The 13,426-nt window shown below is 47.5% G+C and overlaps 1 protein-coding gene across 5 annotated transcripts in view; it reads right to left on the reverse strand.

Moving 5' to 3' along the window:
- hipk2 (homeodomain interacting protein kinase 2) overlaps positions 1-13,192 on the reverse strand; it is a 331,427-nt gene extending 318,235 nt beyond the window's left edge. For all 5 annotated transcript variants that reach the window (XM_070900688.1, XM_070900687.1, XM_070900685.1 and 2 more), the window contains exon 1: positions 12,929-13,192. In XM_070900688.1, the coding sequence (XP_070756789.1) occupies positions 12,929-12,938 (10 nt within the window). In that variant the 5' untranslated portion in view covers positions 12,939-13,192. The remainder of the gene's footprint in view (positions 1-12,928) is intronic.
- Positions 13,193-13,426: the final 234 nt, after the last annotated feature.

The following is a 13,426-nucleotide window of genomic DNA, read 5'->3' on the forward strand; positions in this document are numbered from 1 at the left end:
CAACAGAATCATAGAAACTTACAGCACGGAAAGAGGCCATTCGGCCCATCGTTTCTGCACCGACCGACTAGTGACTACCCAGCCTAATCCCACTTTCCAGCTCTTGGTCCGTAGCCCTGCAGGTTACGGCACTTCAAGTGCACATCCAAGTACTTTTTAAATGTGGTCAGGGTTTCTGCCTCTACCACCCTTTCAGGCAGTGAGTTCCAGACCCTCACCACCCTCTGGGTGAAGAAATCTCCTCTCAAATCCCCTCTAAACCGCCTACCAATTACTTTAAATCTATGCTCCCTGGTTGTTGACCCCTCTGCTAAGGGAAATAAGTCTTTCCTATCCACTCTATCTAGGCCCCTATCCACTCAATCTCGGCCCCTCATAATTTTATACACTTCAATAAGATTTCCCCTCAGCCTCCTCTGTCCCAAATGCAGGTGGTGTTGGGAGCAGCCCCAAGGAGGCAGTTTCGCCTCTTGGGGTAGTGGTCAGGGCCCCATCGCTTGCTGGTCTACAGGGCTGTAGTGATACCCGCCCTCCTATATGGCTCAGAGATGTGGACCATATACAGTAGACACCTCAAATCGCTGGAGAAATACCATCAATGATGTCTCCGTAAGATCCTGCAAATCCCCTTGAGGATAGAAGCACCAACGCCAGTGTTCTCGATCAGGCCAACAGCCCCAGCATCGAAGCACTGACCACACTTGACCTGTACCGTTGGGCGGGCCACATCGTCAGCATGCCCAACACAAGACTCCAAAAACAAGCGCTCTATTTGGAACTCCTATATGGCATGCAATCCCCAGATGGGCAGAGGAAAGGTTTCAAGGACACCTTGATAAAGTGCAACATCCCCACCGACACCTGGGAGTCCCTGGCCCAAGACTGCCCTAGTGGAGGAAGTGCATTCTGAAGGGCGCTGAGCACCTCGAGTCTCGTCGCCGAGAGCATGCAGAAAACAAGCGCAGGCAGTGGAAGGAGCGTGCGGCAAACCAGACTCTCCACCCACCCTTTCCTTCAACCACTGTCTGTCCCACCTGTGACAGAGACTGTAATTCCCGTATTGGACTGTTCAGCCACCTGAGAACTCACTTTTAGAGTGGAAGCAAGTCTTCCTCAATTTCGAGGGACTGCCTATAATGATGATGCGTGGAAACTGGGATGATCCTGCCTACTAAGAGCTGAGATCTTTCGCTCCTTTTGCTGGATAGCAAGAAAAAGATAGGAAGAGCCTGGAATGCCAGTTCAGTCCGGTAGGCTGGGAATGGAGGTGTTGAGGCACATGGAACAGTTGGCCTACCGAATGGCACAGGCAAAGGTTGGCCCCTTGGATGGCAGTACGAGTGCCACTGCCTGCAAGCCAGATTGTTCTTGACTGTAAATGCTTTGCCCTTCAGTAGATTCTGTGCTTAATTCAGAGACTGTTGCCGCCTTGCAGCAATAATTCCACTTTATCTTCCCATTTCCAGAGCTTGGTACTCGGTGCCTGACCCACATACACAGCCTGCCTCACACCCTCCAGGCTCCTCAATTAGACCCATCAATGGGGCAGGAGTAGAGTGCGCTGGAGGTTTAATTGTGGAGTTGAAATGCCCGATCGCTCTACAGTGACGTGGGATGAATTCTTTATCGCTGTGCCTGCACTCAAAAGGAAATATCCTTCAGCGTTAACACTTAACCACGGTCCACGCAGTTTTACCGGATTCCTAAAGGCTGCGATCAACAGCTGGCCATATAATGACATAATGATACGGCTTTGAAGGAGGTCACTCTGCTCATCCTCCCTCTTTGGTAGAACGATCTAATTAGTCCCACTCCCCTGCTCTTTCCCCACAGCACGGCAGTGTTTCCCCTTCAAGTATATATGCAATTTCTTTTTGAAAGTTACTATTGAATCTGCCTCCACCGCCCTTTCAGGCAGTGCATTCCAGATCATAACCACTCGCTGCGTAAAAAAACATTCTTCTCATTTCCCCTCGCTTTCTTTTCCCATTTACCTTAAATCCATGTCCTCTGGTTACCGACCCTCCTGCCAGTGGAAACAGTTTCTCATTATTTACTCTTATCAGCACACATTTCAATATTTTGTTTTGCTTCCAACTCCTTCCACAGCTCTCCTGAAGACCCTGACTGTTGCTGGGATATAACTTCATGGTTCTTGCAGCCCGCCAGTACCTCATTCAAGTCGCCATCCTTTTCATAACAATCCAGATAAGGACACCCTGTCTGAAGGTTTTCTCCCTACTACCGGCTCCCTCATCATCATCATAGGCAGTCCCTCGGAATCGAGGAAGACCTGCTTCCACTCCTGAAGTGAGTCCTTAGGTGGCTGAACAGTCCAATACGAGAGCCACAGTCCCTGTCACAGGTGGGACAGATAGTCGTTGAGGGAAAGGGTGGGTGGGACTGGCTTGCCGCGCGCTCTTTCCGCTTGATCTCTACTCGACTCGCCATCTGGCTATCTGACATTAACTCTTGGCGCAGCCATACTTTCGGCCACTTCTCAATGCTGACAAACCTGGGCCATCCTCTTCAGCTCCCGCTGGCCTCTATCTATTGGCTTCGCTTACTGACACCTCAGGCTAAGTGTGTTTGTGTGGAAGATTGCCTTCCAGCAGTATTGATGTGTACCGGTCTGTCACACAGGGCTGTCACACATCCATCCCCATTACTTGCCAAACTTTAATCCATTCCATTATCACCTCAAGACTCGGTCGATTCAATACTCTCCTAACCAATGTTTCTCAAACTGCAATCCATTCAGAAAGCCGCTGTCCCTGGTCGCACCTGTTCAAACCCAGCACGTCCATAACCCTGCTCTCACGTGTTCAAACCCCACACATCCTTAACCCTGCTCTCACCTGATCAAACCTCACACCTCCATAACCCTGTTCTTACTTGTTCAAACCTCACACATCCATAACCCTAGTCTCACCTGTTCAAACCCCACACGTCCATAACCCTGTTCTCACCTGTTCAAACCCCACACGTCCATAACCCTGGTCTCACCTGATCAAACCTCACACGTCCATAACGCTGGTCTCACCTGATCAAACCTCACACGTCCATAACCCTGCTCTCACCTGTTCAAACCCCACACGTCCATAACTCTGCTCTAACCTGCCTCTCTTTGTAACTTTGTTCTTGTCTTCAAATACTCCAATCAGCCTTCCCCAACTAACCTCCATGACCTACTTCTGCTCTCTGACCCTGCTCTCATCTTTCTCTGCTCCAACAGTGGTCTACTCCTCAGTGCCTGCATCATTCAGCCAGCATGCCTCAGCTTGTCCAGAACAATCTCCCTCTCCACCTCAAATCCTCCTCCATTTCAACTTTGAGAACCCTCCCAAAGACTTTTCTCTTCAAGGGCTCTTTCATTCCTGTCCTCCAACTCTATGCAAATTGTTCTCTCTTATTTTCTCTCTCCTCTATGTAAAGCTCATTGAGATGTTTTTCTAACATGAGGATCGCAATGTAAATAGAAGCTGTAATATTTATTAACCAACCTGTGGTAGCGATAGCAGTACTCCAATTAGCCAATAGAAACACTAAATTAGGTGACGGGGGAAATCATCATCATAGGCAGTCCCTCGAAATCGAGGAAGACTTGCTTCCACTCCAAAAGTGAGTTCTCAGGTGACTGCGCAGTCCAATACAGGAATTACAGTCTCTGTCACAGGTAGGACAGACAGTGGTTGAAGGAAAGGGTGGGTGGGACTGGTTTGCCGCACACTCCCTCCGCTGCCTGCGCTTGTTTTCTACATGCTCTCGGCGACGAGACTCTAGGTGCTCAGCGCACTCCCAGATGCACTTCCTCCACCTAGGGCGGTCTTTGGCCAGGGATTCCCAGGTGTCGGTAGAGATGTTGTATTTTATCAAGGAGGCTTTGAGGGTGTCCTTGAAACGTTTCCTCTGCCCACCTGGGGCTCGCTTGCCGTGTAGGAGTTCCGAGTAGAGTGTTGCTTTGGGAGTTTTGTGTTAGGCATGCGGATAATGTGGCCCGCCCAATGGAGCTGGTCGAGTGTGGTCAGTGCTTCGATGCTGGGGATGTTGGTCTGATCGAAATCACTGATATTGGTGCGTCTATCCTCCCAGGGGATTTGCAGGATCTTGCAGAGACATCGTTGGTAGTATTTCTCCAGCAGTTTGAGGTGTCTACTGTATATGGTCCACATCTCTGAGCCATACAGGAAGGCAGGTATCACGACAGCTCTGTAGACCATAAGCTTGGTGCCAGATTTGAGGGCCTGATCTTCGAACACTCTCTTCCTCAGGCAACCGAAGGCTGCATTGGCACACTGGAGGCAGTGTTGGGCCTCGTCGTCGATGTCTGCCCTTGCTGATAGTAGGCTCCCGAGGTATAGAAAGTGGTCCGCGTTGTCCAAGGCTGCGCCGTTGATTTTGATGACCGGGGGTGGGGGGTGGGGTGCAGTGCTGTGTGACGGGGTCAGGCTGGTGGAGGGCCTTTGTGTTACGGATGTTTAGTGTAAGGCCCATGCTTTCGTGTGCCTCGGTGAAGATATTGATGATGGCTCGGCGTTCAGCCTCTGAATGTGCGCCGACACAAGCATCATCTGCGTACTGTAGCTCAACAACAAAGGATGGGACGGGCTTGGAGGCGAACAGGTCCCCATTGATTCTGTAGTTTAGTTCCACTCCAGCGGGAAGCTTATTGATAGTGAGATGGAGCATTGCAGCAAGGAAGATCGTGAAGAGGGTTGGTGCGATGACGCAGCCTTGCTTGACCCCGGTTTGGACGTGGATTGGGTCTGTGGTGGATCCGTTGGTCAGGATCACGGTTTGCATGTCGTCGTGGAGCAGGCGGAGGATGGCGACAAACTTTTGGGGGCAGCCGAAACGGAGGAGGATGCTCCATAGTCCCTCGCGGTTATCAGTGTCAAAGGCCATTGTGAGGTCAAAGGCGGCCATGTACAAGGGTTGGTGCTGTTCCCTTCATTTCTCTTGCAATTGTCACGCTGTGAAGATCATGTCCGTTGAACCCCGTAGTGGATGGAATCCGCACTGTGACTCCAGGAGAAGACGGTTGAGGAGGATTCTAGCGACGACTTTCCCAGTGGCTGATAACAGGGAGATTCCTCTGTAGTTGCCTCAGTCAGACTTGTCCCCTTTTTTAAAGATGGTCACGATTACAGCATCTCTTAGATCTCCAGGCATGTACTCCTCTTTCCAGATGAGAGAGATGAGGTCATGCATTCGAGCCATAGTGCTTCTCTGCCATACTTTAGTGCCTCAGCGGGGATTCCATCTGCCCCCGATATCTTGTTGTTCTTGAGCTGACGGATGGCCTTTTCTACCTCGTGCAGGGCTGGGGATTTGCTGAGATGGTGGCGGGTAGCATGCTGCGAGATAGAGTCGAGGACACTCGTGTCAAAGGCAGAGTCTCCAATTAGTAGTCCAATTAGCCATAGAAACGCTAAATTAGGTGAGGGGGAATAACTATGGAGAAAAAGCTATTCCATCATTCACAGCAGTATTTAAAATTTCGTATTAACACAGTAGGGCTGCCAGCATCTTAATCTCCTGCTTCTTCACGCTCGCCAAACACTTGCCTGTAACTACCAGTGTATCAGTGTCCTTGCCTTCACTCCCTACACATAAGACCACAATCTTCCTTTGATTTAATTGAGAGTATTCTGGTCAATGCTTCTCTCCACCGTCCTCTCGTGTTCCTCCTAAATTGCTGTTACGCATTTTCCCTCCTCCCTGTATCCTCACTATTTTATCATAATTCATTACACGGCTTCCGACTATAATTCACTCCTTCCGAGACCTCATTACCTTGGACTTCCCTCAGTTTCTGCAAACTTCAGGCTTTTAAAACTCATCCGTGGAGCCACCTCATCGTTTGTTTCTCATTTACATTGGTTTCTCTGCGACTCTCTTCCTCCCTGGTGATATCCTGAGCTACGAGGTTTGGTCAATCACCGGGTATTCCCAATCAACAAGAATTGGTGCTTGCAAATTGGCTTGTCACTCTCGAGTTTTTTTTTAAAATAGTGCACCAGTATGTTGAAAATTCCCTCATGAAGCAATCTCCGTTACAAACTAAGGAAGCCAATCGAATTTCTCTAATGTGTGGAGGTTTTAGCAGTTTGGTTTAAAGCCTCACGACTTGGTGACTCTTGCAGAACCTCTGTGCGTAGCCACTGGCACTTCAGGTATCACAGCTGGCCAGCTGTTTTTCCATACCTTCATGCTCGCCACACATGAAACTTTCATGGGAGATTGATTAGATGCTATTAACTCACTGTGTAATTAGTCGTGCACTGAGTTGGAGATATGCATTATTGATTGGCTATCTCTGTTTTTGATACAACAATGCTTGCCTTTATATAGCAACTTTATCAGAGTAAAACGTCCTGAGGGGCTTTACAGGAGTGTTATCGGCGCTGGGCCACATAAGGAGATGTTAGGATTAGAGAGAGGTAGAGAGACGAAGAGGTTCGGGGAGAGAATTCTAGAGCTTAGGGCCTAGGCAGTTGAAGGCACTAGTGGAGCGATGAAAATCGGGGATACGCAAGAGGCCAGAATTGGAGGAGCGCAGACATCTCGGAGGATTGTAGGACTGTAGGAGATTACAGAGATAGGGAGGGACGAGGCCATGAAGGGATATGAAAACCAGGATTTAATTTTAAAATCGAGGCGTTGCTGGACCGGGAGTCAATGTAGGTCAGGAAGTATCATCATGTATATGTGAGCTATCAGTTGAGGCTTATACTGGCTGTTTGGGCCCTGGGCTGTTCTGGAATAACTGACAAAGAGGAGGCTGATGCATGAATGAGAGAAAGAAAGACTCGGATTTATATAACATCTCATCACATCTTAGAAATAACTCAAAATACAAAATTCCCCAGGATGTGAGGGCTCTCCAGTGGAAATGGACTTTTGTGTCTGGCACAAGAGAAAAATACCTGGAGTAGGGTTGCCAACTCTGGTTGGACATATTCCTGGAGGTTTCATCACATGAGCTCTCGCCTCCAACCACCCCACCGCCACTGACAAGTCCGACCTTGCGGCACATTGCCATCACACACCAAGTGTGGTGAGCAGTCAAATGGACAATTTTCCCACCTCCAATACTTTTACAACTAATTAACAAAAGTTCTCAAAGAAAATTAAAACAGGTCATTTTATTTAATGCCTCTACGCCTTTTTCTCCCGAGTTGTTCCCAGCAGTGTCCTGGAGATTAATCTCGAATTCCTGGAGACTCCGGCAACCCTAATCTGGAGCCAGTCCCAGTCTAACAGGTACAGTCTGACTGACACCCACAGAGAATGGAAACAAGTATGAAAAGTTAGAAATAAACAAAATCTCGCTACATTTGCAGTGATGCAGCATGGGCCAGTTGAGAGGAAGAGGTGTCAGTCAGGGCAGCATCTCCCTCTGACTACTGAGTACATTTGCCCGATTGGCAGCCAGCCGGTCTGGCAAGTGTACAGGGCTGTCAGCTCATTGGCTTTTTACATAGAATTACATAGACATTTACAGCACAGAAACAGGCCATTCTACCAAACTGGTCTATGCCTGGGTTTGTGCCCCTCACGAGCCTCCTCCCACCCCTTTTCATCTAACCCCATCAGCATGTCCTTTCTCCCTCATGTGTTTCTCTAGCCTCCCCTTGAATGCATCTATACTATTTGCCTCAAACATTCCGCGGTAGCGAGTTCCACATTCTAACCTCTCTTTAGGTAAAGAAGTTTCTCCTGAATTTCCTATTGGATTTATTGGTGACCAGCTTATATTTTATATCTTCTAGTTTTGGTCTCTCCCCACAAGCAGAAATGTTTTCTCTATGTCTACCCTATCAAACCCCTTCATAATTTGAAAGACCTCTATCATATCACATCACCTCTCAGCCTTCCCTTTTCTGGAGAAAAGAGCCCCAGCCTGTTCAGTCTTTCCTGATAGACTTGACTATTCCAACGCACTCCTGGCTGGCCTCCCACATTCTTCCCTACATAAACTGGAGGTGATCCAGGGCTCAGCTGACCATGTCCAAACTCGTACCAAGTCCCGCTCACCCATCACCCCTGTGCTCGCTGACCTACATTGGCTTCCGGTTGAGCAACGCCTCAATTTCAAAATTCTCATCCCTTATTTTCAAATCCCTCCATGGCCTCGCCCCTCCCTATCTCTGAGATCTCCTGCAGCCCCAGAAGCCCCCCACCCTCCCAAGATATCTGCGCTCCTCTAATTCTGCCCTCCTGAGCATCCCTGATTGTAATCACTCAACCATTGGTGGTCGTGCCTTCTGTTGCCTCGGCCCCAAGCTCTGGAACTCTCTGCTTCTCTTTCCTCCTTCAAGATGCTCCTTAAAACCTACCTCTTTAACCAAGCTTTTGGCCACCTGTGCTAATTTCTACTTATGCGGCTCGGTGTCAAATTTTTATCGCATAATGCGCCTGTGAAGCGCCTTGGGACGTTTCACTGCATTAGCGGCGCTATATAAATACATGTTGTGTTGATAGTTATTGCCTCTCCTTTGCACAACTTCTTCCCACCGCCATGTCCAGGAAATCCAACCCTTCAGCCAATGGAGTTTTAAACAGAGAAATGGTAGATACCTCCATCGCTTAGTGAAGGGCACCAGCACAGCGATCAGCCGCAAACTGGCAGTGGGGCAGCTGGGTGCTTTCTTCAAATTTTTAAAAAACAGTAGGGGCTTTATGTATTTACGATCCAGCTGGTGGCCATTTGCGAACAGAAATGTGAGGCAGATTGAAGAGCAGAAGGACCTGCTGGTCATCAGCGTGTGCTGCTATATGAAGAAACAATTCACGCCCTTGCTCCACTAAATAAAGAAAATGTCCATACAAGTAGTGCAACAAACCCAGGGGACCTGATCGTTAAAGGGAAACTGCCGACTCTTGAAGTACCTTGCCGTAAAGAAACCAGTAGATCGTGGGGTCCGCACACACTGGGAAGTATTCAGCTGTACAATTGCTCAGCACAAGAGTGAAGTTCATGCCAAACCATGGCCGAAAGAATTGTTGTTTTTCCCCCCTTCTCATTTTTCACATCCCCCCATTTTCCCTTTGGGAATAGGGTAAAGTTCAACAGGGCTGAACGCTCTCATTCTCTAATCCAGGCTGACACTCTAGCGCAGTGCTGAGGAAGCGCTGCATTGTGGGAGGTGCCATTTTTCAGATGACACTTTAAAACCGAGGCCTCGCCTGCTCTCTCAGGTGGACGTAAAAGATCCCATGGCACTATTTCGAAGAAGAGCGGGGGAGTTATCCCCGGTGTCCTGGCCAATATTTATCCCTCAATCAACATAACAAAAACACAGATTATCTGGTCATTATCACATTGCTGTTTGTGGGAGCTTGCTTGTGCGCAAATTGGCTGCCGCGTTTCCTACATTAGACAGTGACTACACTCCAAAAGTACTTCATTGGGCTGTAAAAGAGACATCCGGTGGTCATGAAAGGCGCTATATAAATCCTAGTCAGTCAGTCAGTTTGTCTTTTTCCTTCTTTCTATCTATCTATCTAATGGGCGACTCTAATTTGATGCCCTTGAGAAGATGGTGGCGAGCCCCTTTCTTGAATCGCTGCAGTCCGTGAGGTGAAGGTCCTCCCACAGTGCTGTTATGCAGGGAATTCCATGATTTTGACCCACCGACAACGAAGGAACGGCGATAGAGATCTGGAACATTGGACAAAGTTCTGTCTTACTCTCCTACAGCAAGCAGAGAGCAAGAGATTGAGTCTGGGCACCTTCCTAATCTGTATAACTCAGTTACTAATCGAGCAACTGGGGGAAGCCCTGCTGTGACAAATGTAACGAACATGGGAAGGAACATAGGAACAGGAGGAGGCCATTCAGCTCCTCGAGCTTATTCCACCATTCAATTAGATCATAGCTGATCTGCGTCTTAACTCCATTTACCCACCTTGGTTCCATATTCCTTAATACCATTACCTAAAAAAAATCTATTGGTTTCAGTTTTGACATTTTCAATTGATCCAACAGCCTTTTGGGGGAAGAGAGGTCCAGATTCCACCAACATGTGTGTGAAGAAGTACTTAAGATAAATTTCCATTAAAAAGAAAGTATTGCAAAATCTGATGTGACAGCTGTAGGATTTACATGATGTACAAATCCTTCCACTTTCCTGTCAGTCAACAACAGAGAACAGTCCGAGACTCACAGAACGATTCCTTCAACTTACACTAATGCAAATTGCTGAACACAACACCCGCTTGGGGGCTTAAATAACTGACCATGGCAGAAATGAGGAACCAAGGTTTGAGTGGACACAGAAGGAAGGACCAGTTGACAGAAATAGGTCAATCAACGTTAAAGGGTATCACAGCCAAGTCCTTCACAGTTACAGGCACTGCCCAGCACAGGTAACTGTCGTGATCCAAGGACATGAAGATCCTGTAACCAATGCCTTACAACAGCAACAACTTGCATTTATATACTGCCTTTATCGTAGTTAAACGTCCCCAGGCGCTTCACAGGAGTGTTTACAAACACCGAGCCACATAAGGAGATATTAGGACAAAAGCTTGGTCAAAGAAGTAGGTTTTAAGGAGCATCTTAAAAGGAGTAGAGAGAGACAGAGAGGTTTAGGGAGGGAATTCCAGAGTTTAGGGTCAAGGCAAGAGGCCAGAGATGGAGGAGCGCAGAGGAGCGGAGGGTTGTAGGGCTGGAGGAGAATACAGAGATAGGGAAGAGCAAAGCTGTGGAGAGATTAGAAAACAAACATGAGAATTTTAAAATTGATGCAGTGTAAGTGATGGGTGAACAGGGCTTGAATACGGGCAGCAGCGATGTAAATGAGCTCAAGTTTATGGAAGGTGGAAGATGGGAGGCCACCCAGGAGAGTGTCATGGCCGAGATGAGCACGGAGAGGGCATGAGGGGAGATCAGAGAGAAACTAGAGAATGATGCCTTTTCATGGTAAGCGCAGGGGGGAACCTTACAGGAAGTTTGGTCCGGTGGGAGGGAAGCGGCAGAGGCAGCTGAACAGATAGTCTCAATTTTATATATATTATATATCATATAACTCAGGAGAGAGCTGAAATCCAAGCTGGGATCTTGCTAGCCTGCACGGTTCAGTGCTACACCATCCAAGACCCGCTGATGCCTCCAATATAGAGCGCTAATATTTACAGAGGGTCCCTGCGAGTGTGTTAATATTTACAGAGGGTCCCTGTGAGTGTGTTAATAATTACAGAGGGTCCCTGCGAGTGTGTTAATATTTACAGAGGGTCCCTATGAGTGTGTTAATATTTACAGAGGGTCCCTGCGAGTGTATTAATATTTACAGAGGGACCGGCGAGTGTGTTAATATTTACAGGCAGTCCCCACAGAGAAAGTTTGAAAGACGCATGATGAAAGTTGGAGTTGCCCTGCTGTACCGTGAGTGAGATTCATCCATTTGTAGGTTAATGCAAAAGATTTTTTTCAGCCAGCTTTGAACTGGCATTTTGGTTCAGCCAACCCAAGCTCTTCCTGGGGTTGAGCTCTACTCTATTTCATTCACCTTTTCCACACTATCTCCACAAGTCTTGCACCACCATATATGAAAACCGTAATGTTTTCAGTGAGTTTTCCCAATGCCAGGGAGGTGGAATGTGTGTCATATTGAACAAACCAATACTGAGTGGGAATAAAATATTAAGTGCCAAGTACAACGAATATGTGCACACTTAAGAAAAAAAAACTCTAAATACAATTGTCCAATCGAATTTACAAGCAAACTCGAAAAAGTAGTATTCGTTCCTCGAACAAGAAGGAGGTTATCTATGCAAAAATAATAGTTCCCTTCAAACATTAATAGTTACAGACAATAATGCAATATGTACACACACTAGAGCTACACTGGAACAACTGTTTGAAAATGCACAGCATGCCGCTGGTATGGAGAAAGACTTGGGCCAATATGTGGGGACAACTGCAGTAATAAATCACCATGAAAGCATCAGTGAAATAACGAAAAATCCCATCTCGAAATAAAGAGTCCAGCAGCCAGATATCGGAGACAGGCATCGACATCACGGTAGGTTCGCCCGACAGGGGGCGGGCAAGTGAAGATTTCAGAGAGGAGACAATTATTTCAGAACCCAGAGAGTTTCTGTACACTGGCTGTGTTCTCTCCCAGTGCAATAAAATTCGCTTCCAGCAAACTGCTCCTTTTAAAAGACACTTGTGTGCAGGTTCATTGTGGCTAAAAATGACACCGCGGGATAACAACGCCCCCCCCCAAAAAAAAACAGGGCTTTGCAACAAAAAAAACAGACGCATTTCTAACAGTTGTTCTGCTTCCATAGCCCCCTTTAAGACATTCCTTTGTCTCCTGCTGTTTAATCCAAGCCCCGCTATCACCAGGAAATCCTTCCAACTATTCACCCGTAAATCAACGGGACTTTCACACGCACGCAAAGTTTGCTCACTTGTTATTCGCTCTGTGAATCAGATCTGTGAAATTAATCATATCAGCAATTTCCTCTCGTTTTCCTTTTTATACATATTGAGAAGAGGATTCACGTGAAGCACAAATTCACTCTTCCCCCAAAATAAAACAAAGGGCGGGGGATATCCGGGAAGTGACATTTGCTGATTTTAGATCTTTATAAATCCATTAGATTGGGAATGTAACCCAATCGGGTCCAGGCTGCAAGAGTCTGGACCCCTCAACAATAACAAGCAGGCTCCCTGTGCAATGCCCAGTGTCAGGTTCACTTGAACCTAGGCAAATCTTCTTTCGGTTTCTGCACTCTCACAGATCGAGTCTCCTGCACAGAATCTGCTGGCTGACCCCATCCTTTCACAATGACCCCCCAACCCCCCACACAAGCCTCCCCATCCTCAACCTGCCAGCTGATTTAAATGACATGAAAATAAGAGAGGAGACAGAGAGAGAGAGGTGTGTGTGTGTGTTAATTCAAGTCTTACCTTGGTACATCGGGGCCAGCGGTGCAATGCTGTGTGCTATGCATGGCAGAATACAAAGCCACTTGCTCCTCTCCTTGCTAAACACGGTGTAGATCTGCCATATTGTGCTGGACTAATTTGGACTGTAAATCCCTGGCTGCATCACTGTTCCGATTCATCCAGAGAGCGAGAGAGAGGGAGAGAGAGAGAGACATTGAGGGGGAAAACTCTTGCAAAATCGGTCATTGAACGCTCTTATTTCACGCAAGGTTCTCTCTCCCTCTCCCTCCCTCTCTCCCTCCCCCCAAACACAAGACACCCGAGACCCTGCGAGGATCCAGTTCGAGTCCCACATACGGATCTGCTAGTTTGTGTCTCAATTATTATTTTTTTTTAAATTGAGCCACATTGCGATCTTTTTTTTACCTTCCAGACAACATGTCTGTGGGGTTTCTGCAAACTTACAAGCAGAACCCAGAGAGCTGGAGAGACATCAACTGCCTATGCAGTCGATTCCTC

This window comes from Pristiophorus japonicus, chromosome 15, assembly GCF_044704955.1.
Source record: "Pristiophorus japonicus isolate sPriJap1 chromosome 15, sPriJap1.hap1, whole genome shotgun sequence".
Taxonomy (NCBI): Eukaryota; Metazoa; Chordata; class Chondrichthyes; family Pristiophoridae; genus Pristiophorus; species Pristiophorus japonicus.